The sequence below is a fragment of the Myotis nattereri genome (genome assembly GCF_964212035.1).
Source record: "Myotis nattereri genome assembly, chromosome: 4".
Lineage (NCBI taxonomy): Eukaryota > Metazoa > Chordata > Mammalia > Chiroptera > Vespertilionidae > Myotis > Myotis nattereri.
The window spans coordinates 103,830,536-103,854,087 of record NC_138079.1 but is presented as its reverse complement, the minus strand read 5'-3'; the positions used below and the strand labels follow the sequence as shown (position 1 = coordinate 103,854,087).

At 58.3% G+C, this 23,552-nt stretch overlaps 1 protein-coding gene across 1 annotated transcript in view; it reads left to right on the top strand.

Annotated features, from left to right (window-relative positions):
- Positions 1 to 19,448, top strand: part of GTF3C1 (general transcription factor IIIC subunit 1) — an 89,302-nt gene extending 69,854 nt beyond the window's left edge. The window contains exons 25-37 of the mRNA XM_081089351.1: positions 359 to 501; positions 2,862 to 2,943; positions 4,637 to 4,749; positions 6,577 to 6,639; positions 7,619 to 7,712; positions 8,565 to 8,737; positions 9,919 to 10,206; positions 10,762 to 11,021; positions 13,849 to 14,129; positions 15,293 to 15,839; positions 16,500 to 16,545; positions 17,401 to 17,593; positions 18,390 to 19,448. Coding sequence (XP_080945477.1) covers positions 359 to 501; positions 2,862 to 2,943; positions 4,637 to 4,749; positions 6,577 to 6,639; positions 7,619 to 7,712; positions 8,565 to 8,737; positions 9,919 to 10,206; positions 10,762 to 11,021; positions 13,849 to 14,129; positions 15,293 to 15,839; positions 16,500 to 16,545; positions 17,401 to 17,593; positions 18,390 to 18,599 — 2,493 coding nt within the window. The 3' untranslated portion in view covers positions 18,600 to 19,448. The remainder of the gene's footprint in view (positions 1 to 358; positions 502 to 2,861; positions 2,944 to 4,636; positions 4,750 to 6,576; positions 6,640 to 7,618; positions 7,713 to 8,564; positions 8,738 to 9,918; positions 10,207 to 10,761; positions 11,022 to 13,848; positions 14,130 to 15,292; positions 15,840 to 16,499; positions 16,546 to 17,400; positions 17,594 to 18,389) is intronic.
- The last annotated feature ends 4,104 nt before the right edge of the window (positions 19,449 to 23,552 follow it).

The window sequence follows — 23,552 nt, the reverse complement described above, 5'->3', positions numbered from 1 at the left end:
AAACTCTGTAGCTAAGCCTGTGAAACCCTCTAACGAAGCACCTTTCACATTCATAACCTCCCCTCGCGTATTGCCCTTCTAGTCAGTCCTACACCCAGCACCCTCTGAGCACCAGTCTTGTCAAAAGCACCTTCCCCACAGGACTCTGTGGCCTTATTTATTCCTCCCTGCCCAGCACCTCACTCTGCCAGGCACATTGTTAATGCCAAGTTAATGTGACGCGTAAGTGCAGGTGGCCATGCGGAGTGCCCACTGACGAGGGAGGCTCCACAGAACACCTTCGTCCACTTGTGTGTGTCGGTGACCCAGGTGGGCTCCGAGGATCCTGATCTCCCGTCTGGCTCTGTGTTTGATCCAGGTAAAGGGCCCGTTCGTCCCCTGGCAGGTCGTGCGGGACATTCTGCACGCTACCTTTGAAGAGTCTTTGGATAAGACCTCTCATTCGGTTGGCCGAAGAGCTCGCTACATAGTCAGAAACCCACAAGCCTACATGAACTACAAGTAAGCCTGTCTCACTCTGCTCCTCCCTCGTCCGTTTGCGTCAGGGTCAGGGTGGAACCCTGAGAGCACGCGGAGCTGCTCAGTACACGCCAGCGTCTGCCCGTGCTGGTCCTCATTAGGGAAATCGGCCTTGATTTGTTGAGGGCTGGGCCCAATTCTAGGCACTTTCTCACGCAAAGTATTGTTTAGATGTTAGGAAAGCCTAGGGAAGGAGGTTACAGATGGAGAAACAGGGGCCAAGCAGGCTGGTGACTTACTTAGCACGTGGAGAAGGCGGGGCATCTGCCAATGTCACCACTGTTTCGAGCACTCTGGGCAGCTCCTGATCTCCCTGTTGGTCACAGACGTCACTGCGGGAGCTAGCTAGGCAGGACTGGGGTCCTCGGATCACACGGACTCAGCCGAATAGCAGCACAGCTGGGTGTTCCCTAAGGGTTTCCCAGCCAGGGCCTGGCTGTGTGGTGGTGTGAGCTGGCTGGGTCACATAACACCCCCTTGTGGTTTGTCTTTTGCCAGTGAGGGGGCCCCCTCCCCACATCTCCTCACAGGGCCCAGGCAAAGAGCCAGTGCCAGCCTCCTCAGACTCCTCCACGGGCATGGGCTTGAGTGAGGGGCACCAGAGAGCGTCCAGGTGTTGGGGGAGGTGCCCAGGCATAGCAGCCAGTGTGAGAGCGGGGCCAGGATGGGAAACCTGGAGGGGTGGGAAGTGCCGCCTCCACCCACTGGTAGAAGAGCTTGGCTCTGGGTTGATTCTGAGCCATGGGCTGTCTGCAGTCAGTTGGGTCCAGCCCTGAATTGTGGAGGAAACGCAACTCAGCCCAAGTTTCTCAGCGTTGGCACTGGGCCATCGGGGCCAGACCACTCTTTGCCAGTGGGCTGTCCTGTGCAGTGTTGGAGGCTGAGCAGCATCCCTGCCTCTGCCCACTAGATGTCAGCACCTCCTTCTCTGTCTCCAGATGTGTGTGTGGGGGGGGGCGGGGGGGGGGCGTATCAGCCCAGTGTGGAGCCGTTGGGTTCCACATACAAGGGGCTTTCCCATGTGAAGCCACTGTTCCCTGTGCACAGAATCTTAAACTTTTCTATCTGAAAGTGTTCTGATCACCTGGTTCAAACTCTTCTTTTTCCAGAGTAGAAACAGGCTCAGAGAGAGTACATGAGTTGTCCATGGCCCAGGGAGTTGGCAGTGAAGTGAGACCTGGGCCCGGCAGGCTGCAGGGTGGCAGGCCTGGGTCTCCATCTTCACTGCAGTCAGAACGGTGCAATCTAGGACGGGGTTCTCCACTCGGGCCGTTTCCTCGCCCGGGAACAGGATCGTAATTCCAATAGCAGCCACACCTGCCCGGGCTTGGCACATGTGTGACCCTGGCGTCCCTCCACGCTTACAGTGGAATGACAGCCTGTCTGCCAGCTCTTTATGCAGATTGAAGTGCTTGGCTCATAAGAGTTCAGCAAACTCTTATTGTCTCTTCCTCCATTTCCTCTGGGCAAGTCAGGCTCCCTACATCCTGGTGTCTGAAGTTTTGTGGCGTAGACAGACAGGGCTTGGGAGGAAGTTGGAACTCTTGACAATAATGAGCACCAGTGCCTGTGTGAATATTTTTAAATTTACAGAACACTTTCACACAAGTCGTCTCACTTGGTCTTGGCCAAGTTCCTGGGAGGGCAGTTGGAGTCACTGGTCTCAGCTTACACATGGAGGACAGAAGCTCAGAGAAGCCAAGGTGTAAAGTCTGAGCAGTAATCAAGGTGTAACCTGCTTCAGGCCTGGCTTGAATCAGGTTTGGCTAAGCCAGGGGTGGGCAAACTTTTTGGGCCACAATGGGTTCTTAAACTGGACTGGAGGGCCGGAACAAAAGCATGGATGGAGTGTTTGTGTGAACTAATATAAATTCAAAGTAAACATCATTACATTAAAGGGTATGGTCTTTTTTTTTCAATACTTTTATTCATTTCAAACGGGCCGGATCTGGCCCGTTTGCCCACGGCTGGGCTAAGCCCAGATCCTTCGTTTTTACAAGTTATAACCACACAAGAGGTATATAAGAAAGTCACGCTTTATGGTTAGGCCAGTGGTCGGCAAACTCATTAGTCAGAAGAGCCAAATATCACCAGTACAAAGATTGAAATTTCTTTTGAGAGCCAAATTTTTAAACTTAAACTATATAGGTAGGTACATTGTTATTAACTTAATTAGGGTACTCCTAAGGCTTAGGAAGAGCCACACTCAAGGGGCCAGAGAGCCGCATGAGGCTTGCGAGCCGCAGTTTGCCGACCACTGGGTTAGGCGAAGCCAGAAACGTTAGACCAGAGGTCTGAGCGTGGAAACTGCAGCACCAGCCTCATTGATCTTCCCTCTGCAGGGTGTGCCTGGCCGAGGTGTACCAAGATAAGGCCCTTGTTGGAGAGTTCATGAATCGAAAATGTGACTATGAAGACCCAAAGGTAGGCCCAGGCGGTGGCTGGCTCAGCCTGCTCTCAGGCAGGCTTTCTAGGTCCTGGTCTTTCCCCTAGGGCACACGTGCCTTGCCAGCCTCACCAACATGGGGGTTTCCTGCTCTTTGGGGAAATGGGCTGGGCAGGTCTTTGACTTTGGACGTAATTGGATCTGGCTCCAGGATCCGTTTTTAAAGATGATTAGAATTTGACGTGCAACTTTGCAGTACTGCTGTGCCTTGGGCCTATTTTGTTAAGGAAATAGGGCAGCTCTGCAGAAGTTATAAGCAGCTAGACTTCCTGGAACGCTTGCAGATGAGACTCTGAGTGGGGCTGGCACAGTGGCTGACAAGGGCGGGCCTGTCTTTACAGACCAGATGTCTCTGCTCTTCAGCTCGGAGCCCACTGCGTCCGCGCTCACTGAGCTAACGCCAGTCTCTGCTGTGTGTGTCAGGCCTTGGCCAGGCGAGGCCAACCAGAACGGAGGGCCAGCCCTTCCCTCAGGAAGCCAGGGGTAGTGGGCTGCGAGAACAGTGCAGTCCCTGAGGGGAAGGCACGGGTCCGAAGGAGAACCAGGAGTGCTTACGATGCAAGGACAGAGACTGTCTCAGGGGCTTGAGGCTTTGTTTTCCCTACGCCAAGCCGTCTAGAGGAGGCAGTGTGGGCAGGTGCCGGCAGGGAGGCAGGTCCGTTCTGTCACTGCACTTCCCGTCCATAGCAGTCAGCTCTCCATCCTCAGGCCAGTCCCCTCATCGCTGCTGCGACTGGAGCTCAGCCCCTCACAGCAGAACCCGAGGGCGAGAGGAACTGGGGAGGGGCTGCACTGGGCCCACTGGGCCTTGTGTCATGGAGGGACAGCCTTTCCCAGAGACCCCTGAGGTTGCCACCACTGGCTTAGACCTGTCCTGACTCATCCAGCTGGTGAGGGTGCATCCTCCCCAAACTCGGTTGGAGCTGGGTCCGCTCCTGGGAAAGATTGGGGCGAGGAAGTAGGCTGCCAACGGCATCTGCTGCAGAGAGCTTCCCGAAGGTGTCGGCGCTGATCCCAGACTCTGAGATGAGGGGCCGGCTGAGGCCATGGCCGTGAAGGAAGGGGTTGAGGTGGCCCGTGGGTGTAGTGCTGGGAGGGCCGCAGGGAGGGAGAGCGTTCATCCTGGTTGGACACATGGTCGGTTTGTTGGCCACACCATGGAGGATGAGCTGGAGGAGTGAGACTGGAGGTGGCAGGGCAGTGAGGGGGCTGTTGTGATTCAGTCTGGAATGGGATGGTCACAGTGCAGGTGTACAGAGGGGACTGGTTTGGGTCCATGGTTGATTGGAGGCGGGGAGGAGAGGAAGGAGGTGGGCGCAAACAGAGTGAGGGAGGGAGGAGCAGACCTGGAAGGAGGCGGTGATGGGGTACAGGCCTGCTGCTGGGGGTTGGGGTGGGACACGGGGGGCATCCTGGGGACTGTGTGGACAGTTGGGGTCTTCCTGGGGCCAGGGCAGCGCTGCCAGTACAGTTGTGAGGACTGTCAGTGTGTCCTCCTTCCCAGGGGGACTCGGTGGGCGGGGAGCCGGAGGCGGGGCAGACAGCACTTCTCAGTTAGGGTTTCTGGGCGGCCGCTGCCAGGGGAGTTGGTTACAAGATTGTCCTTGACATCTCTACTGAAGCCGCCCTTCAGGGAGGAAGTCCTAACATCTCATTCTCTCACGTTAAAAGGTGTGTGCCAACGAGTTTAAAGAATTCGTGGAGAAGCTTAAAAAGAAGTTTAGTTCCTCCTTAAAGAATCCTAACCTTGAAATCCCAGACACACTCCAGGAGCTGTTTGCCAGGTAAGGTTCTTCTGGGGGTTCAGTGTGGTCCTTGTGAAACAAGAGGAAATGTCACCAGCCCCGGGCCAGTGGTCGCACGTGGCCTTGCAGCTGAGCCTGCTGGCTGTCCTGACGCTGGGCCACCTCATCTTACGGTGAGCTGGGAGGCCGCTGCCCCACTACCGGCACTCCATTCATCCTCCCTTTCAGCCCTGCTGCTGACTTAATTCAGGTCGGTGTGCTTCTGCTAAGATCGCTCATGTTAGCCCTGCCCGTGTACTCAGTGGTTAGAGCGTCGGACCACACACCAAAGGGTCTTGGGTTCGATTCTCTGTCAAGGGCACATACCTGGGGTGCAGGTTTGACCCCCAGCCCCAATCGGGGCGGGTGTGGAAGGCAACTAACTAGTCAATGTGCCTCTCTCACATTGATGTTTCTCTCCCCGTCCCCTTCTACTCTCATAAAATAAAATAAGATAAAAAATAAATAAAATATAAACATGCAAATTGCTCATTTTACGTACAGGGAAACTCTGAGATGTAAGAAACTTGCCCAAGGTCACGGTGCCTGTGAGCAACAGGGCCAAGATTTGAACTTGGGTGGGTCTGACTTCAGAGCTCCGACAGTTTCCAACTCAACCACTTGGCGTCTGGAGAAAGCGTGCTTGGGTTTGAGCATAGAACCCTGTGCACGTGTAAAGCCCTGTGTCTGAACCACACCTGTTTCCTCTGCTTAATCCCAGTGGGAATCTCCTCTTCGCCATCCTCATCAGTACAGTCTCTCTAGGAAAATTTATTTCTGAGTTTCTTCCGGTAAGGAGACGGCATTCATCGATTAGTTCCAATACCTGATTCTGTTGGAGATTTTATTCTTTCATACGATCAGCAAATAATTTATATTGGGCTGCTATATGCCAGGCCCACGGATTCGTAGTCATTTCCAGGGTTGATACCCTTGAGCTATTTGGGAATTTTGGTTTTTTAATGGCAGTGAACTGTGCCCCTGATTCCCCAGCTGCATGGTTTATAGTCACATGTCCTGTTCACCCGTCTGTAGCTTTAAAAAAAACCAGAAATAATCTGTAATTTCAACACCTCATACAGCCGTTCCCTTTTTGGGTATTTTCTTCCAGTCTTCTTTCTTGTGCTTGTTTTTAATCATAATGAGCCTACAAGTTTATATCCTCCCTGAACAATTAACAGTAGCTCCCTGCCTATTAACATTGTCTTGTATCGCTTCATAATTGTCCATAAGTGAACATTCCTCATTTTCTCAACCCTCATTTTTTTACATGCTCATTTGATAGCCAGAACATAGTATTTTCTCATTTTAACTTATAGGTACATATTTTCATTTTAGTAAGTTTAACATTTTTTCTTATTTTTTAAATTTATTTTTATCAAATTTATTGGGGTGACATTGGTTAATAAAATTATATAGGTTTCAAGTGTACAAGTTTATGATACATCATCTGTATGTTGCCTGGGGTGCCCACCACCCAAAGTGAAATCAACCCCCTCTAGCCTTCACTACCCTTCCACCCCCCCACCCCCACCCCCCGCTTTACCTCTGGGAACCACCATACTGTTGCTGTGTCTGTGAGTTTTTGTTGGTTTGTTTTTCTTGTTTGCTCATTTGTTGCTTTCAGTTTTACATCTCACATAGGATGAAATCATATGGTTCTTGCCTTTTTCTGTCTGACTTACTTTGCCTAGCATGATATTCTCAAGTTTAACATTTTTTAAACATGTCAGCCAATAAATGGCCATCTTGAGCCAGCTGCTGCTCAGTTAGTGAAGGTCTGCTATGGTGCATGGACATGCTTTTTTGTTGTTGTTTCTTATGCAGATACCGAGTTTTGGTGATTGGAGACCAAAAAGATCAAGGAAGGAAGGAGGACAAACTTAATAGGCAAGTACTGGCGTCCCGAGTGCCTTTCCTCAGCTGTCTGACTGGGTTGCCCACAGCCTCACACAGGGCTCATCTAGGGCCACTCCAGCCTGCCCCCTGTATATAAAGTTTTATTGGAACACAGCCGTGCCAATTCTGTATTGTCTGTGCTGCTTTCATCAGCACATCAGAGTTGAGTGGTTGCAATGAGACCAGATAGCCCACAAAGACTAAATTATGTGTCTGGCCCTTTACAGGAGACGTTTGCTGACCCCTGACCTCCAGTGTCACTGGCCTGGGCTTAAGTGGGCTGGGGAAAGGGTCTGAACTCTCAGCCCATGAGCTTCCTGAGCAGAAGTGGCTAGAAAGCCCAGCTTTCTCCCTGTCTTGGATGAGCAATATTCAGTTTGATTTGAACTCTGTGTTTCAGTGAGAAGCCTATTCCCTTTAGAGAAAAGCTTGTTTAAAATTGGATGAAAAGAACATATAAGCAATTAACCACATTTGTTAATTGTCATGAAAACCTGTTTCCAGGTTATGTCACCCCCTCACCCCCTAGGCCAGTGATGGCGAACCTTTTGAGCTCACCATGTCAGCATTGTGAAAAACCTTAATTAAACTCCGGTGCCGTGTCACATAGAGAAATTTTTTGATATTTGCAACCATAGTAAAACAAAGACTTATATTTTTGATATTTATTTTATATATTTAAATGCCATTTAACAAAGAAAAATCAACCAAAACAATGAGTTCGCGTTCACCTCTGACATGCGTGTCATAGGTTCGCCATCACTGCCCTAGGCTGTCACATTTTTCCTGCAAAAATTGACCAGTTAGTAAGGCTTAAAGCCCATCATGCGTTTTGTTTTGGTTTATAAGTAGTTTGGGTGCTCAGGTCACTTCTGTGAGATCGGAAATGTTTTTTCAATAAGAACTCTGTCTCCCGAGCTTGCCCGGTGCTCTGTGGCCTCACGTTCCCGTGCTGCCCCTTCTCTCTCAGCATGGATGACATCCACTACCTGGTGCTCCAGAACCTGATCCAGAGCACGCTGGCCCTCTCCGACAGCCAGATGAAGTCCTGCCAGTCATTCCAGGTGCGTAGCGAGACCCGGCAGCAGGCTCAGGGCCAGGGTCCCTGCAGAGGCTGGTGCCGTGCGAGGTTTTGCTCATTCTCTTCTCAGCCGTGTGGTGCAGGGCCCTGACTTCACCTGAGACTCTGGCCCTCACTTCTTTCATCTTTCAAGTGTGGGCAGAGGACCCAGGGACCTCCAAAATCCAGTGCTTTGATGAGAGGTGGACTTGTGAGGGGGTGCGGCTGGGGTGGGCAAGGTCCCGCTCGCAGGGGTCCTTGTCCAGCATAGAGAGGGTGGACATTCTACCTGCAGGGAGAGTCCCTGAGGTTTGAGGGATAGACACATGTGTGACCTAGGCATCCAAGGGTTGCTTTGCTGTGGAGAATAATCAGGTTGGAGGAGGTAGCACATGCAGAAGCAGGGACAGCAGTTGGCTGGAGGCTGCAATGAGAAACTATGGCAGCGTGAACTAGGTGGTGGCAATGTAGGCGGCACGAACCAGATACACTTGGGAACATATTTTAGGAGTAGAGCCCCCAGACATAGGACGTGTTGGGCGAGGAGTAAGAGAAAGCGGATCCCTGGTGATTCTGCGTTGATTCCTGGTGTCTTTGCATCTTAAGAAACAGGTGTGGGTGCAGAGCCTTCCTTTTCTCCAGTCACCTGTCCTTCTCTGGTCTCGGGTGTGACATGATGGTGGGGGTAGAAGTTGACAGGCTCCCCCCTCACACCCCCAGGTGTCAGCACTGGCCTCCCCACCCCTAGTCCCCATGCCAGTTGCTTCCCCTACAGACGATCGGCTCAGGCTCCTAAGCACCTGCCCGTCCTGCTGTGCCCCTGCCCGCCGCTCACCCCCGACTCGGTGTGTTGCAGACGTTCCGCCTGTACCAGGAGTATAAGGACCAGATCCTGTGCAAGGCCTTCGTGGAGTGCCAGAAGAGGAGCTTGGTCAACCGGCGCCGGGTCAACCACACGCTGGGCCCAAAGAAAAACCGGGCCTTGCCCTTCGTGCCAATGTCCTACCAGCTGTCCCAGAGCTACTACAAGTGAGCACGGCGCAGGAGCCCTGGGTCTGGCCTGGGGAGGGCAGGGCCCATGTCAGATGCCGAGCTTGTGATGGCGTATGGTTCACACTAGTGGTGTTTTGTGTTGGGGCATTTACCTCTTGCCGGTGGTCTCCCTTTGTCCTGTCACATTGGATAAGACCAGTTTCTGATGTACTGCTTGGTCCGGTTAAAAGTGCACCGTCCTGATTGGTCTTAACCTCCGTCCCTGGTCCTCTCGCTCAGGGCGCACAGCTGCCCGTCTCGCAGGCTCACGGGCTGTGAAGCCGTCAGGTGTTGCTCAGACAGCCGGTCGCAGCACAGCAGCGACCTGAGCGCTGGGGTGCACTGTTGAGGGTCTCTGCCCTGGGGCCCCTCCTGCCAGGAGCACCCCCTCAGCTCACTCGCGGCCACAAGCCTGGCTGCTCTGGCATTCTGCACCCCCAGCCTCCTTAACCACCCCCTAACAGACCCAGGAGTTCTCAGTGGCAGCTCTTCCCGGGCTGGCTTCCCGCCTCCGTGCTGGCCTCCTGACCAGCCCTCAGACCTGCAGTGGCTGCATTCGGAATCAGAACAACAAACAGGATGAACTTGTTCCTTCCCTAAATGCCATCCTGAGTGGCTCTCGGTCCCCTTTCCTTTCCGGAGAGTGGGCTGGGCGGCAGAAGACGAGTCCAACAAGGCCATTTGACCTTGAGCCCATTCTCATCTGTGAGCTGAGAAGCGGTGGTCACAGATCAGGAGGCCTGTGGGCCCCTCCCTCTGGCCTAGACCCGCTGTCTCTGCTGTGACAGAGTCTTGGGAGTTGACTTTGGGCAGAGGCGAGGGCTTGACTCCGCAGTCGCCCTTGGAGGCGGCGGGATTGAGCACACACATGTCCCCTCCTCTCTGTATGGTTCAGGGCTTGCCTTGTGCAAAGATGATTACAAAAAGCACATCATCGCCCCAGTTTGGCACCTTGTATAGTGAGTGCCTGGGAGGCACAGAGGTAGATGAAAAGGCGTGGCCTGCCTTGAAGGTGCTCGGGTGAGTGGGGAGGAGGGACGCCGCGGGCTGAAGGGCGGTGCTGGCGTTTGAGGGGAAGGGAAGCAGCGTGTGTTTGGACCACAGTGGTCTGCAGTGCGCACAGCTCCCAGGTGAGGCTCCCACCCCGTCCTCAGCAAGGCCCTCCCTTCTGTCTGTAGGATCTTTACATGGCGATTTCCGAGCACCATCTGCACCGAATCGTTCCAGTTCTTTAACAGAATCCGGGCTGCCGGCAAGTTGGACCAGCCTGATAATTTTTCCTTCAAAGACCAGGATAGTAACGACTCCCCAGATGACATGGTGGCGTTTTCTTTGGACGGTCCTGGGGGACACTGTGTGGCCGCCCTGAGCCTCTTCTCTTTGGGCCTCGTTTCCGTGGATGTCAGGATCCCCGAGCAGATCGTGGTGGTGGACAGCTCCATGGTGGAGAACGAGGTCATTAAGAGGTAAGGGCTGCGCCTCGGCCATCTGTTCCTCGTCCCTGTGGCGCCTGCACTTTTATTTGCTCGGTCACCTGGTCTGCATTCATGCCACAAGCACCTGCTGGCTTTCCCGTGTTGTCAGCACTGGGCATTGGCCGGCAGAGCGTAAGTGATGCCTTCAGACTGGTAATTCCAGTTCCACATCAATGCAGGCCCTTCTGCTGGGGCCTCTGGCACCAGGGGAGCCAGGGGCGTGACGGCTGTGCCAAAGGGGGCAAGGACATGGTATAGTGGCAAGAAGGGTTGACAGAGAAGGAGGGAATGGCACAAGTTCCTTGGTGGTGTAATAGCTGAACTGGGATTTAATGGGAAGTAGGCATTTTTGTGGACAGAGACTAGAAAGGTTTTTCCAGCAAAAGGAACAGCCTTGCAAAGGGCCAGGGTTGTCCACAGGGACCACGGCTGTAGCTCAGGCCTGGTCACAGGCACTGTCTGCTGGGATTGTGTGCCCCGGGAGGGCAGCAGGGCAGCGGGTGGGCAGGGCCTGAGCTCGGTCATCGGGGCACTTTCTTCTCCCAGCCTGGGGAAGGACGGCGCCTTGGAAGAGGATGAGGACGAAGAGGAAGACTTGGACGAAGACCCGGGGGGCAAGCGCCGGAGCATTGAGGTGAAGGCCCCCCAGGCCTCCCACACCAACTACCTGCTGATGAAGGGCTACTGTGCCCCCGGCATCGTCAGCACCCGAAACCTCAACCCCAATGACAGCATCGTGGTGAACTCCTGCCACGTGAGGTTCCGGCTCCGCTGCAGCCCCAAGCCCACCCATCTCAGGTCCACTGGTAAGTGGTGCCCCACGCCCACCCAGCTCAGGGGGCCTGGTGAGCGCTGCCCCACGCCCACCCAGCTCAGGGGGCCTGGTGAGCACTGCCCCACGCCTACCCAGCTCAGGGGGCCTGGTGAGTGCTGCCCCACGCCTACCCAGCTCAGGGGGCCTGTTGAGCGCTGCCCCACACCTACCCAGCTAGGGGCCTGGTGAGCGCTGCCCCACGCCCACGCAGCTCGGGGCCTGGTGAGCACTGCCCCACACCTACCCAGCTTGGGGCCTGGTGAGCGCTGCCCCACGCCTACCCAGCTCAGGGGGCCTGGTGAGCGCTGCCCCACCCCACCCAGCTCAGGGGGCCTGATGAGCACTGCCCCACGCCCACCCAGCTCAGGGGGCCTGGTGAGCGTTGCCCCACACCCACCCAGCTCAGGGGGCCTGGTGAGCACTGCCCCACCCCACCCAGCTCAGGGGGCCTGGTGAGCGTTGCCCCACACCCACCCAGCTCAGGGGGCCTGGTGAGCACTGCCCCACCCCACCCAGCTCAGGGGGCCTGGTGAGCGTTGCCCCACACCTACCCAGCTAGGGGCCTGGTGAGCGCTGCCCCACGCCCACGCAGCTCGGGGCCTGGTGAGCACTGCCCCACACCTACCCAGCTCGGGGCCCGGTGAGCGCTGCCCCACACCCACCCAGCTCAGGGGGCCTGGTGAGCACTGCCCCACCCCACCCAGCTCAGGGGGCCTGGTGAGCGCTGCCCCACCCCACCCAGTTCAGGGGGCCTGGTGAGCATTGCCCCACGCCCACCCAGCTCAGGGGGCCTGCTGAGCGCTGCCCCACCCCACCCAGCTCAGGGGGCCTGGTGAGGGCTGCCCCACCCCACCCAGCTCAGGGGGCCTGGTGAGCACTGCCCCACCCCACCCAGCTCAGGGGGCCTGGTGAGCGTTGCCCCACACCTACCCAGCTAGGGGCCTGGTGAGCGCTGCCCCACGCCCACGCAGCTCGGGGCCTGGTGAGCACTGCCCCACACCTACCCAGCTCGGGGGGCCTGATGAGCGCTGCCCCACGCCCACGCAGCTCGGGGCCTGGTGAGCACTGCCCCACACCTACCCAGCTAGGGGCCTGGTGAGCGCTGCCCCACGCCCACGCAGCTCGGGGCCTGGTGAGCACTGCCCCACACCCACCCAGCTCAGGGGGCCTGATGAGCACTGCCCCACACCCACCCAGCTCAGGGGGCCTGGTGAGCACTGCCCCACCCCACCCAGCTCAGGGGGCCTGGTGAGGGCTGCCCCACCCCACCCAGCTCAGGGGGCCTGGTGAGCATTGCCCCACGCCCACCCAGCTCAGGGGGCCTGCTGAGCGCTGCCCCACCCCACCCAGCTCAGGGGGCCTGGTGAGGGCTGCCCCACCCCACCCAGCTCAGGGGGCCTGGTGAGCGCTGCCCCACCCCACCCAGCTCAGGGGGCCTGGTGAGCGTTGCCCCACGCCCACCCAGCTCAGGGGGCCTGCTGAGCGTTGCCCCACGCCCACCCAGCTCAGGGGGCCTGCTGAGCGCTGCCCCACGCCTACCCAGCTCAGGGGGCCTGCTGAGCGCTGCCCCACGCCTACCCAGCTCAGGGGGCCTGCTGAGCGCTGCCCCACACCTACCCAGCTCAGGGGGCCTGCTGAGCGCTGCCCCACACCTACCCAGCTCAGGGGGCCTGCTGAGCGCTGCCCCACCCCACCCAGCTCAGGGGGCCTGGTGAGGGCTGCCCCTGGCCCGGCCTGGCCCCAGGCCCTGACTCCCACCTCCCAGCTCTGTAGGCCAAGCTGGTCAGGGCTACGCAGAAGGAAAGCGCCTCCCAGCCTGTTGGCCAGCTCGAGAAGCACGTTTCCCAGATGCCTTCCTGCTGCCAGTCAGTGGAGCCCCAGCTGCGCTGCCTTCTCTCGCCATCGCCCATGCACCTGCTCCCAGCCCTGCCCCCACGCCCCAGGCCTGGCCTGTTATGCGGGGCAGCTTTTTCTCTCTTTCTGTCTTTAGTTCTTCTTCTGGTTCCCTTTGTAACTAAATGATGCATTTGTATGAAACTTCTAAGTATTTTGAGTTCTTGCTGTGAAAAATGAGTATTCCCCTTACATTTCATTATCTCTCACCTCCTTTACTCCCCATTTTTAGACTTCTTCTTAGTTCCATTGATTACCTTTGAAACTTCAAATAACTGACTTGGACCTCTGTTTCCTGAACCCTCAACTTTAGGCAGTCTCTCCCCTTGGCATAAAGCGAGGATGTTAGGGCCCTCCCTCCCCTGCATGTCTCGTCGTCCTTCCCACCCGTTTCCTGCCTCTGTCTGACCTTCTTTATTTTTACGAATTGAGGTGGATGGTGTTACCTTTGGTTTCATAACCACAGTCAGTATCCTGTGCTTTGTCTGGAGCTGGATTCGGGCAGGGTAGGGCTTACCTAAGACTGTGGTCTTAGCAGAGGCACCTTCGCAGGAAGCAGCGGAAAGCAGCCCGGCTCGTGTAGGCAAAGCAGGGACTTTCGGGAGGTCTGAGTCTATCCGGCTGTGAGGGGCTGTGGGCACGGTGTCGGGAGGGTGGGGCCCAGGGCCAGCGAGTTGAGGACCTCCCTCCAGAAGGTTGGGGTCACAGTTTTCGGACCCCGCCTCGCCTCTGAGTCTTGAGCAGGAATCCGGCCCTGGTGGCTGCAGTCAAGGACCCAGGGGCATGTCGCAGGGACCTGACTGCCCGGGCCCACCGTGCCCACCGTGGAGGTTTGGGAGCGGCGAGTTGCGGTGGAACTGCCCTGACGCGGTACCACTGATGCGCTGGCCTGGGGCGGGCTGACCCTCGTCGTCCTGTCTCTGCAGCCCCTGCTCTGGAAGAGCTGGCAGTGGGAACCTCCTGCCTCCCTGGCACGTTCACCAGGCTGATCCACCGCCGGGAGGACACCTGCAGCTTGGAAGAGTTTGTGCACCAGGTGGCGCTGTCTGGCTATAAACCCGCCGACGTGTCTGCCGCCTTGGAGGTCCAGGGGGCCATCGCGGCCACGGGATGCTTTGGGGTGGACAAGGCGGAGCTGAGGAGACGCTTCTCCGCCTTTGAGAGGGCGGATGGTGAGCGCGCCAAGACCTTCACAGACTACGTGCAGGTGAGCTTGCTCGCAGGTAGCCTGGGGCAGCCGAAGCACTAGTTGCGGCTCACAGGCCAGGGGCACACTGCGGGTGCGCTGGGTGTGAGGCATAGCGTGTAATGTTTTAAAAAATTGAATTCGTTGTCACCATTTAAAAATAGGAGATTGGCCTATAAGCCAGCTTCTCCTGAATGTTAAGAGGTCTGTCCACACCGGGCCCTGCTCCTTCAGCCCACCTGGCTGGAGCCCTTTTCTCACCACTTTACCTGCCGGGACCCATTAGCTTCAGTGACCCTTAAACCCAAGACTGTCGCAACAGAAGGGCCTTTTCAGTGGAGTGCCCTGGGGCCTGCTGCCCTCCTCGCACTGTCCGTAGTGGGAGGCAGTGGTGGTGTCTCGGAGACGCCTGCCTCGCAGTGTCCTGGGGGAGGGGGAGGAGGAAGGCCGTGGCATGTTATCAAACAAGTTCTTACGCGTGCGAGTGCAGAAGGGAGAGGTGGTGACAACTGCTGTCCGTGGGGTTCGCTTATTCATGGGCATCTTGGTGCACCTGGAGCCGGGGGTGGGGGGGCGGGGGGCGGGGGTGGGATGGCTCCTGGTGCCTGGCCCAGAAACCCGAGGGCGAGTGTCCACTCCTGACCTTCCCCAGACCCACTAGGCCTGATAGAGGCTGGTTCCAGGCAAATCCGTGAGCCCCAAATTGTGGGTTTTTAATAGAAAATGTAAAAGAAAGATGATGGTGACACCCTGTGCCTCTCCAAGGGGTGCAGCTCCTGGGTAAGGACAAGGACTTGGGAGGAGGGCACAGGAGACAGTGAGGGGGCTGTTGTTCATGTGGAACAAGAGTGGGTTCTGCAGAACTTGGTGACGCTCGGAGTGTTGGCTTCTGTGGGAGGACACTGGCCGGCAGGAGACCTGTAATGTCACATCAGGTTCGAGGGTGCAGTTCACGCATCTGACCCGTTTTACAAACAGGCACACAGCCTAGAGAGGGAAGGGGCTGCCCCAGGGCCACACGGCCCGCTTGGTGGCTGCCTGGGGCTGGAAGCCCCGCCTCCTCCTCGCGTTGTCTGCCTGATGGCCCTGGGCACTTGATCAGGACACTGGACATCAGGCAGGGGACACAGACCCTGATGATCCGGGTTCCCGCCCAGACCCAGCGTGTCCCCTGCTTTTCCTAGGACCTCTTGGAGCGACATCAGGTGCTGGAAGTGGGCGGCAACTCCGTTCGCCTGGTAACCATGGCCTCTGCCCAGCCCTGGCTCCTGCACTCGGTGCGGCTGAGAGGGAAAGACAAGGACACGGAAACTCAAAGAGAAGACCCCCAGGCCAGACCCCCGGAGGAGCCTTCCGGCGAGGACGACCCTGAGAGGCAGGCACCACCTTCTCAGGGCTCCCAGGGCAGCAAGAGGCGTGCCAGCTGGGCCAGCACCGACCCGGTCATTCCGCGTGGGGAGAGCGACCCCGAGAGTGCCCAGGGGCCCCCAGCCAAGAGGCCCACGCTCCAGGACGTGCGCTTGGGCCCGAGCCCCAGGACAGAGGAGGGGGCAGAAACGCCGGCACCTGCTCTTCCCGTAGCTCCTGAAGACACAGGTGCAGGGGACCCCCTCCCAGGAGCATCAGAAGCCAGACAGGAGGACCAGGAGGGAGTCGGGGTACCGGGCTCCACAGGCCAAGAGCAGCTGAGCTGTCAGGCCCAGCTTCCAGAGGGTTCGGAAGACGCGAGAGGTACAGAACCTTGTTCGACTCCCCGGCCCCCCGCCCGTCCATTCTCTGTCCCTGGGCCTGCCCATCCTCCGAGACCGGGAACCTTTACTTCAGCTTCCATTGCCTCACCTGGAGGGAGAGGACTTGGTGCTTCCACCAGAGGGCAGGGGGCTCTGCAGCTCCTGAGCAGGCCTGGGCATCCCGGCAGAGGCTGGTGGCCCTGGAGCAGGCTCTCTGCGTCCCAGTGGAAGGGGCAGTGGCAGAAATAGGAGGGCGCCCCCTTCCTTCAGGCCTGGCCCTGGCTGACCCTGCCATTTCCCTGTCCGCATCGCAGCAGGGGCCTCCTAGGTGCTTCTCGGGATGTTTTGTTTTGGGGCTGTTTCTCCGAGGGCTTTACACGCCAGCTCTGTGGTCAGGGCTCTTGGTGGAGGGCGAGGCGTGACTCACCTCCGCTGGGCTCTGGGAACAAACCCACACAGGTACCCGCGGTCCGTCCCAGTTTGGTTCTGGGTGTGCTGGCTGCGGACTCCGTGGCCGCCACTGGAGGATGGGGCTCCGTGCGGAACGGGATTGTCCCTTCCTTCACAGCGACGCCCCACAGCCCGGGGGTACTTGTCGAGTGAATGGGGTGGGAGAGACGGGCTCCACCCTCTAAAGCCCCCCGTCCTTTCCCTCTGTCAGGCTCGGCAGAGAGTGGTGTGGCCGGCAGTGTCTCCCGGGCAGCACGGTGAGTGGCCCAGTCAGGAGGCCTGGGGCGGAAGTGACTGGGCAGCGTGTCCGTAGGGTCCCCGATAGGAGGCCACAGTAATGACAACATGACGGCCTGTCACAGTATCAGGTTTGCCCGGCACAGGGGTTCTCGGCCGGGGACATGGAAACGCGTGGGAGCGTTTGGTGGTCGGGCTCCCTGCAGGACGAGGCAGGTGCTCCCCGCCTGCAGCGACGGGGCCCGCCTGCTGGGCATGTGCAGCGTCCGGTTTGTCTCACAGTGAGGGGCGCCCCACCTGTGTGCATGGCCTCAGCTTGACGGGATGCGTGTGCTCCTGGCTCCCGAGAGCTCAGGCTCCATGCACCCAGGGCCCAGCCACAGCCGGTGTCCAGCCGGTCCAGAGCCTGTCCCACACCTGGGCCCGAGTGGCAGACCAGTCACTGGGTTAGGGTCAGCAGAACCTTTGCTCTAAGGATAGTGTGTCTGGAAGCCCCTACATGACACAGTAGAGCTGCAGTGAGACCTCTGTGAACCTGGCCTGGGTGGAGGCAGCCGCTGGCCGGGGCCCAGCTGGAGAGGGAAACCCAGAAGTCAGTCCTTCTCCCTCCCTGCCAGTGGTTGCAGCTGAGTCTGGGCAGGTCCCACACTGTTTCTTTCCTCGGCCGGTGCTCATGGGCCCTGGGGTTGGGACCTCTTTGCCCAGGTGGGAGGGGAGACGGGGGGAAGAGCAGAAGGTAGACCATCCTCAGCCTGTGACCTGGGCCAGACCCTGGACCTCTCTGAGCCTCAGTGTCCCGTCTGAACTGGGGGCCACGTGTGAGCGGGCCGTCTCCCCTTCCCGCCAAGCCTGATGCCCGCCTGCCCACCCTGCAGGGACTGTGAGAGCATCTGCTTCATCAGCCGCCCCTGGCGCATCGTGGACGGCCACCTGAACACGCCGGTGTGCAAGGGCATGATGGAGGCCGTGCTGTACCACATCATGAGCAGGCCCGGCATCCCGGAGAGCTGCCTGCTGCAGCACTACCAGGGCGTCCTGCAGCCCATCGCCGTGCTCGAGCTGCTCCAGGTGCACCCCTCCCGGGGGTCTCAGAGGGATGGGGAGGTGGGTGCTGCGGCCACATAAAGCGCCACCCACATGGGGCGACAGATGCAGAGATTGGCCCACCGTCCTCCTGGCAGAGCGCCATGCTCCTCAGAAGAGCCTCTGCTCCGGTGTCCCCATTACGTGCTTCACCTCCTCTCAGCCCTGCACTGAGAAGTCTGCCCTCCGGGGCAGCTCTGCCGGCAACAGGCCCCACGCCTGTGTCCTGCCCTCTGACACCCTGGCACGAGCTCTGCTCAGCACTCTTCCCCCAGCCACCTGGGTCCCTGCCCTGGCTGGCACTCCCAGCGGCCTCCACCAGCCCCAGGCTGCTGCTCAGCTTAAACATGGAGTCCCGGCTCTTATTTCTGACCCTTTTCTCTAGCGAGGGCCACAAGCTCACAGGCCCACAGGCAGCCTGGTGGACGAGTGGCGAGCCCTCATGGGTGGCAGGGAGAGCTGGAGACATGCCTCAGCCTCCTGCGGGCAGCTGTGTCCCTGCGGGCCCCATTGCCACCCTGTGCCCACGGCCATGTGTGCCCAGGGGCTCCAGCTCCTCACAAGTGGAAACTGGAATTTCCTGAGCCTTGAAGCATGTGCGGCCAAACAGAACCCCATCTAGAAGCAGCTTGGCCCAGGGGAATGCTGGTCACACCGTTCTCTCGCTGGCCTCCTGATATGTCCCTACTTGTCACTCAAGGCCAATGCAGGTGTCCCCTGTCTGGGAAGGAGCAGATGTGTCCATAAATGCGCCTCTCAACCTGTGTGTCTGGTTCTCCAGGGCCTGGAACACCTTGGCTGCATTAAGAAGCGCTTGCTAAAGCCCACGGCCGTCTCGCTCTTCTCCAAACCCGTAGTGGAAGAGGCCGAGCCGCCCTCCAGCCTGAGCGAGAGTTGCGTGGCGTTCTATGAGCCCACGCTGGACTGCACCCTCCGGCTGGGCCGCGTGTTCCCCCACGAGGTCAACTGGAACAAGTGGATCCACCTGTGAGGCACCTGTGGCCACCAGCCCCCTCCCATCCAGGCGCTGCCTCCAGGGGTGGGGGCGAGCTCCCCTGGGGAGGGGCCTTCTGCCTTCCCCGAGCCGGCCTGGAACTCAGGAAGAGGCCACCCGCCTGCTCTGTGCCCGACTGGCCCGGGAACCCTGGAGCTGTAGGGAGCGGCTGCACAGAGACTTCGGCCCCTGCCCTTGCTCTCCCTCTTGTTGCCGGGCCTCGGCCGTCGCTGCAGACACGTTTCCGCTGCCAGCGAGCTGCCTGCCGTTCTCTCTGAAGCCTCCTGGGTGGTGTGAGTCTGAGAGGCCCCAGCAAACTTCTCCACAGGCTTCCCAGGTGTCTGCCATTGAGGAACTGCGCTACTTGTTTGGGCCCCGAGCCTCCTGTACGGACCTGAGTTGTCAGCTGCTGGCCTGTGGGGGTCCTGAGCTCTGGGCTTGGGTTTGCCCTGTCCGTGCACACCTTGTGTCCCGGCTCCCAAGAGCCCAAGTGCCCCTGAGCGCTGGGGCCTTGTGGGGACGTGTCACAGAATAGAGCTGTGTGCCCTGGCGCCCCTGGCCCCGCGGAGACTGACTCCTGTCCAGGCAGGACGTCTGACCCCTGGGGCTGGGGCTGGCCTCCCAGAGAGGAGCGTGCAGGCCCCTTTTTAGCCTGGCAAGCCCCCTGGCAGGCCTCCAGCTGGGTGGGCACGCCCTCCTGCTGGCAAGAAACCCAGAGTTTCTGTAGGTTTGGGGTTTGTTTCATTTTTCAGCATCTTCATTTAAAAAAAGAAAGAAAAATCGTTTGGCATGTGTTTATTTATTGTTCAATTACAGTGAAGTAAAATACATTCAGTTTTGTGTGTTTCCTAAAGAGTCTGTTCCTGGGGGAGTCCTTGTCTTCAGCTGCCTCACAGCTGGGAGTGGGTGTTCCCCGTGAAACCGGAGGAGAGGGAGCGGTGGCTGAGCACGGCCACCTGCACCGCCCGCCTCCCAGCTGGCCCGGCTGTTCCTTGGCAGCAGCCGTGCAGGTGTGCGGCAGGCCCACCCGGGCCATGGGGCCGAGCTCACAGGCCTGGGCATGGGTTTGGTCCCTGGAAGCTCTTTTTGTTTTCGTTGCCAGCATTTTAAAATATTGGTTCCACATTTTTTTAGGTCAGAAGTTGGGACATGCCCTCCACACCCCAGTCAGCACGGCCCCACCTGGGTCTGGCCTCAGCCACTGAAGCGTCCGTTCCTTACACAACCAGCCTCCCTGTGCACGTCTGACCTGCGGCGCTGGCCTGGCCGGCCGTGAGGCCTGTGCTACTGTCCTCCCTCCGCCGGGACCTGGCCACTCCTGGCCTGTCCTCCCTCCCCCGGGACCTGGCCACTCCTGGCCTGTCCTCCCTCCCCCGGGACCTGGTCACTCCTGGCCTGTCCTCCCTCACCCGGGACCTGGCCACTCCACGCCTGACCTCCCTCCCCCGGGACCTGGCCACTCCAGGCCTGTCCTCCCTCCCCCGGGACCTGGCCACTCCAGGCCTGACTCCAAGGCCAGGGACAGGAACATGGGGTCTGAAGTCCTGAGGGTGAACCCAGCACAACCAAAGCCTGGCCAAGTCTTAGCATTATGTTTTTCTTTGTCACTGTTATTCAAGTGTGAAAGGGCAGTGTTGGGGGTGATTTTTTCCAGATCAGGTAGGACTATGGATGTGGTCTGCTTTATAGACATCAAATACTTGCCAATGCTGGTGATTTGGGAATGCGTCGTGTGCTAGAAGGAAGGTAGGTTGGGCCTCTTGACGTTCGCATTCCAGAACGTTCGTTACTCAGTGTCTCCCTCCCAGGAGGGCAGAGGGGCTGAAGAACACCGAGTGCCCACACACGACAGGGTTCAGCGGTTCACTGCCTGGCCCGTACCCCGGGTGGGGGGCACTTCAGGCAGGTGGTGGGGAGATTGGACATGGGGGTGAGGATGCACCTCAAGTGGAGAGATGGGGCTTTCCTATGGCGACCTCTGCGCATTCCACAGCCACCCCTCCCTCCTTCCTTCCCTCCCTCCCTCCATTCCTGCTGCTGCTGCCAGCCTCCGCGCCCTCTTCCTTCCGGGCTGCCCACGCCCCTGGCTGAGTGATCTCTGTCCTCTCCCTTCCGCTGACCACCCATCCTTCCCTTAGGCCTTCGACCCACTCTGCCAGGGGTTTTCCAAATGTGCGTGTGCATGTGTCTGTCTCCCTATATGTGTGTATCTGTGCATGGGGGTGTGTGCACCCGTGTGATCCCCCCCCCCTTAGTGACCTCACCACCTGCACTGCCCAGGGCCCAGTGCGGGCCCACCCATTCAAGAAGTCAGCCCTTGTTGAATTCAAGAAAAGAACCTGCCAGTTCACCTTGGTCCTCATCACCATGTTCCCATCGCAGAGGATTGCTGTGGCAATGGTCTAGGGCCACCTCTGTAAGCCACCCGACAGCGCTGGCAGATGCAAGTGGAGTCCCCTGGACAGCAGAGCAGCAGCCCAGCATCTGTTCCTGCTGCTTCACCTTAGTCCAGGTTGTAGGCTGAGCTCAGTAAAAGCTGACAGGGGTGGTGTGATTTTCCCACAAAAAGATCTTGACAAAGTGATAACATTTTCTTACTTGAAATGTGCCAGACACTGTATCTGGCACTTGTCTCAACAGGCAGGCATACAAAAAGGTATGTCCAATCAGTGTACCCATTTCACGTCTGAGGAAACTGAGGCTCCAGGAGGCCCAGTAATTTCTGCAAACTTGGAAGCTGGGAAGTGGATCTGCTGGCTTTCCAGCTCAGACTTCCTGCCTCAAATGCCGCCTCCGGGACACCACTTTCCAGGGACAGGGGTTGCCCTGGGGTAGGCAGCCAGCATTATGCTGGGAGACCCTTAGGTAGCAGAATGCAAAGGGTTTTCCTCTGGGGCCGTCAGTTTTTGAAAGAAACCATTTGTTGCCAGTAGGGATGGGGAAGACTCACAGCTGCCCCAGAGGATGAGCAGTGTGGCAGGGGCTCGCTCCCTTACAGACTCCCAAGGATACCCGTCTTCATCTTTCTGTGGCATCCTAGATCTGGGGCCTCCCAGCCCACTGCCTTTCAGTCACTGCCCTGCTATTGATTCACTCATTCAATATTTTTCAGTACCTGCTACGTGCCACACTATTCTATTCTAGACTCTGAAACAGCAGTGAAGAAAGTAAAACCCCTGCACTAGTGGGACAGAGTAAAGATGATAAGTGTGAGGAAAACCAAAACCAGGGAAGTGGGTGCTGCAGTTTTGAGTAAGGGACCCGGTGCAGGTCCCACTGAGGTGACATGTGAGCAAAATCTCAACTCTCGTTTCCTCTCCCATGTCCCTCTCTGCTGAGAACTTAGACTTCTGACTCCTGATGTGATGAATGGGCTCCTGGGACGGAAATGCATGTGCTCACCCTTTCACCTTCCCCGGGAAGGCCTCTTCCTGACTCCCATGGTGCATCTGGGGCCAGTGTCGTTGGGATGGGCCGTGAAGGGCTGAGCACAGGGTGCCCGCAGCCAGACAGGGAACGGCGTCCCTGATGGGAGTAGGGAAGAGGCTTTCCCTCCAGCAGGAGGAGGCGGAAAGGAGCCCAGCACGCGGAGTGAGGCTCACAGCCTCGGGTGACTCTGGGCAGGTCACTGCCCTCTGGGCCTCCTTAGTCAAGGGTAACATGAAGGGCCAGGTCTGATTCACCCCCCGCCCTGCCCCCACCCTCCCTCTCCCATAGCAGGCGTCTGGGACAGCCGGATGGCAGCCCTGGCTGAGAGCTCCCAGTGACTCGAGCGGGGAAGGGCGTGAAGCTGGAGTTCGGGGTTCTTCCAATCCTGGCAGAGGGCCGCGTCAGGCTCATTCTGAGAACCGTCTGGGAAGAGCTTGGGGATGGCCTGGGGCCTTCCCTACTCATGTACCTCAAGGTCCAGGGCAGTGGTTCTCAACCTTCTGGCCCTTTAAATGCAGTTCCCCATGTTGTGACCCAACCATAAAATTATTTTCGTTGCTACTTCATAACTGTAATGTTGCTACTGTTATGAATCGTAATGTAAATATCTGATATGCAGGATGGTCTTAGGCGACCCCTGTGATAGGGTCGTTCCACCGCCAAAGGGGTTGCAACCCACAGGTTGAGAACCGCTGGTCCAGGGGCCTGGTTTCAGGCATGGCTGGCTCCAGGAGCTCAAGAGAGATTCCCAGGGCTATGTCGCCGTCTCCCAAGTCCGCTTTCCTGGGTGCTGGGAGGCCTGTTTCCTCCTGGTGCCCCAGCAGCTCAGCAATCCCAGGAGAAGGTGCATGGGCCAGCTTGGGCCACATGTCTTTCCCTGACGGGGACTGTGGCCGCGGGGGATGGAATGCTCGGTTGGCCAGGCCTGGGTCCATAGCCACGCCACAGCTGGAGCCAGCCATCCCCATAAGGGTGCTGCACAGGGAGAAGCGACGGGCACCCAGAGGTGTCCGCTGAGTTTCTTGCCTCTTGACCTAAGTCCCTATGAGCAGAGCACAGTGAGGAAGAGCTGGACTTGGGCTCCGGAGACCAGAGCTCAGGTTCTGACTCAGCTTTACTCAGTGGGTGACCTCAGGAGGTCGCCGGCCCATTCCACACCTTCCTTCGCTGCAGAGCCTGCGATGGAAAGGGTCTGGGCCCGGAGCAGAATGTGGCTTCTGTGCAAGGGGTGTTGCTCCAGTCCTCCCGCCTCTTAAGAGCAGGGCATTAGCAACTCTGGCCTGGACTTGGGGTGACAAAGACCACCTCCCCCACCTCCAGGTGCTCAGGGCTTGGTCACACCTCCAGGCCTTTGCTCAAGCTCCTCCAGCTGCCTGGAGGCTGGTGCATCTAACAATTCCTATTTGGTTTTCAACAAACAGCGCATCCTCCCTGCAGCCCCCACCCTCCCCTCTGATGCCCCTCGTGGCTCCCCTCCCTGGCGTCCCAGGGCCGGCGGGCCCAGCTGGGAGAGTCAGTAGT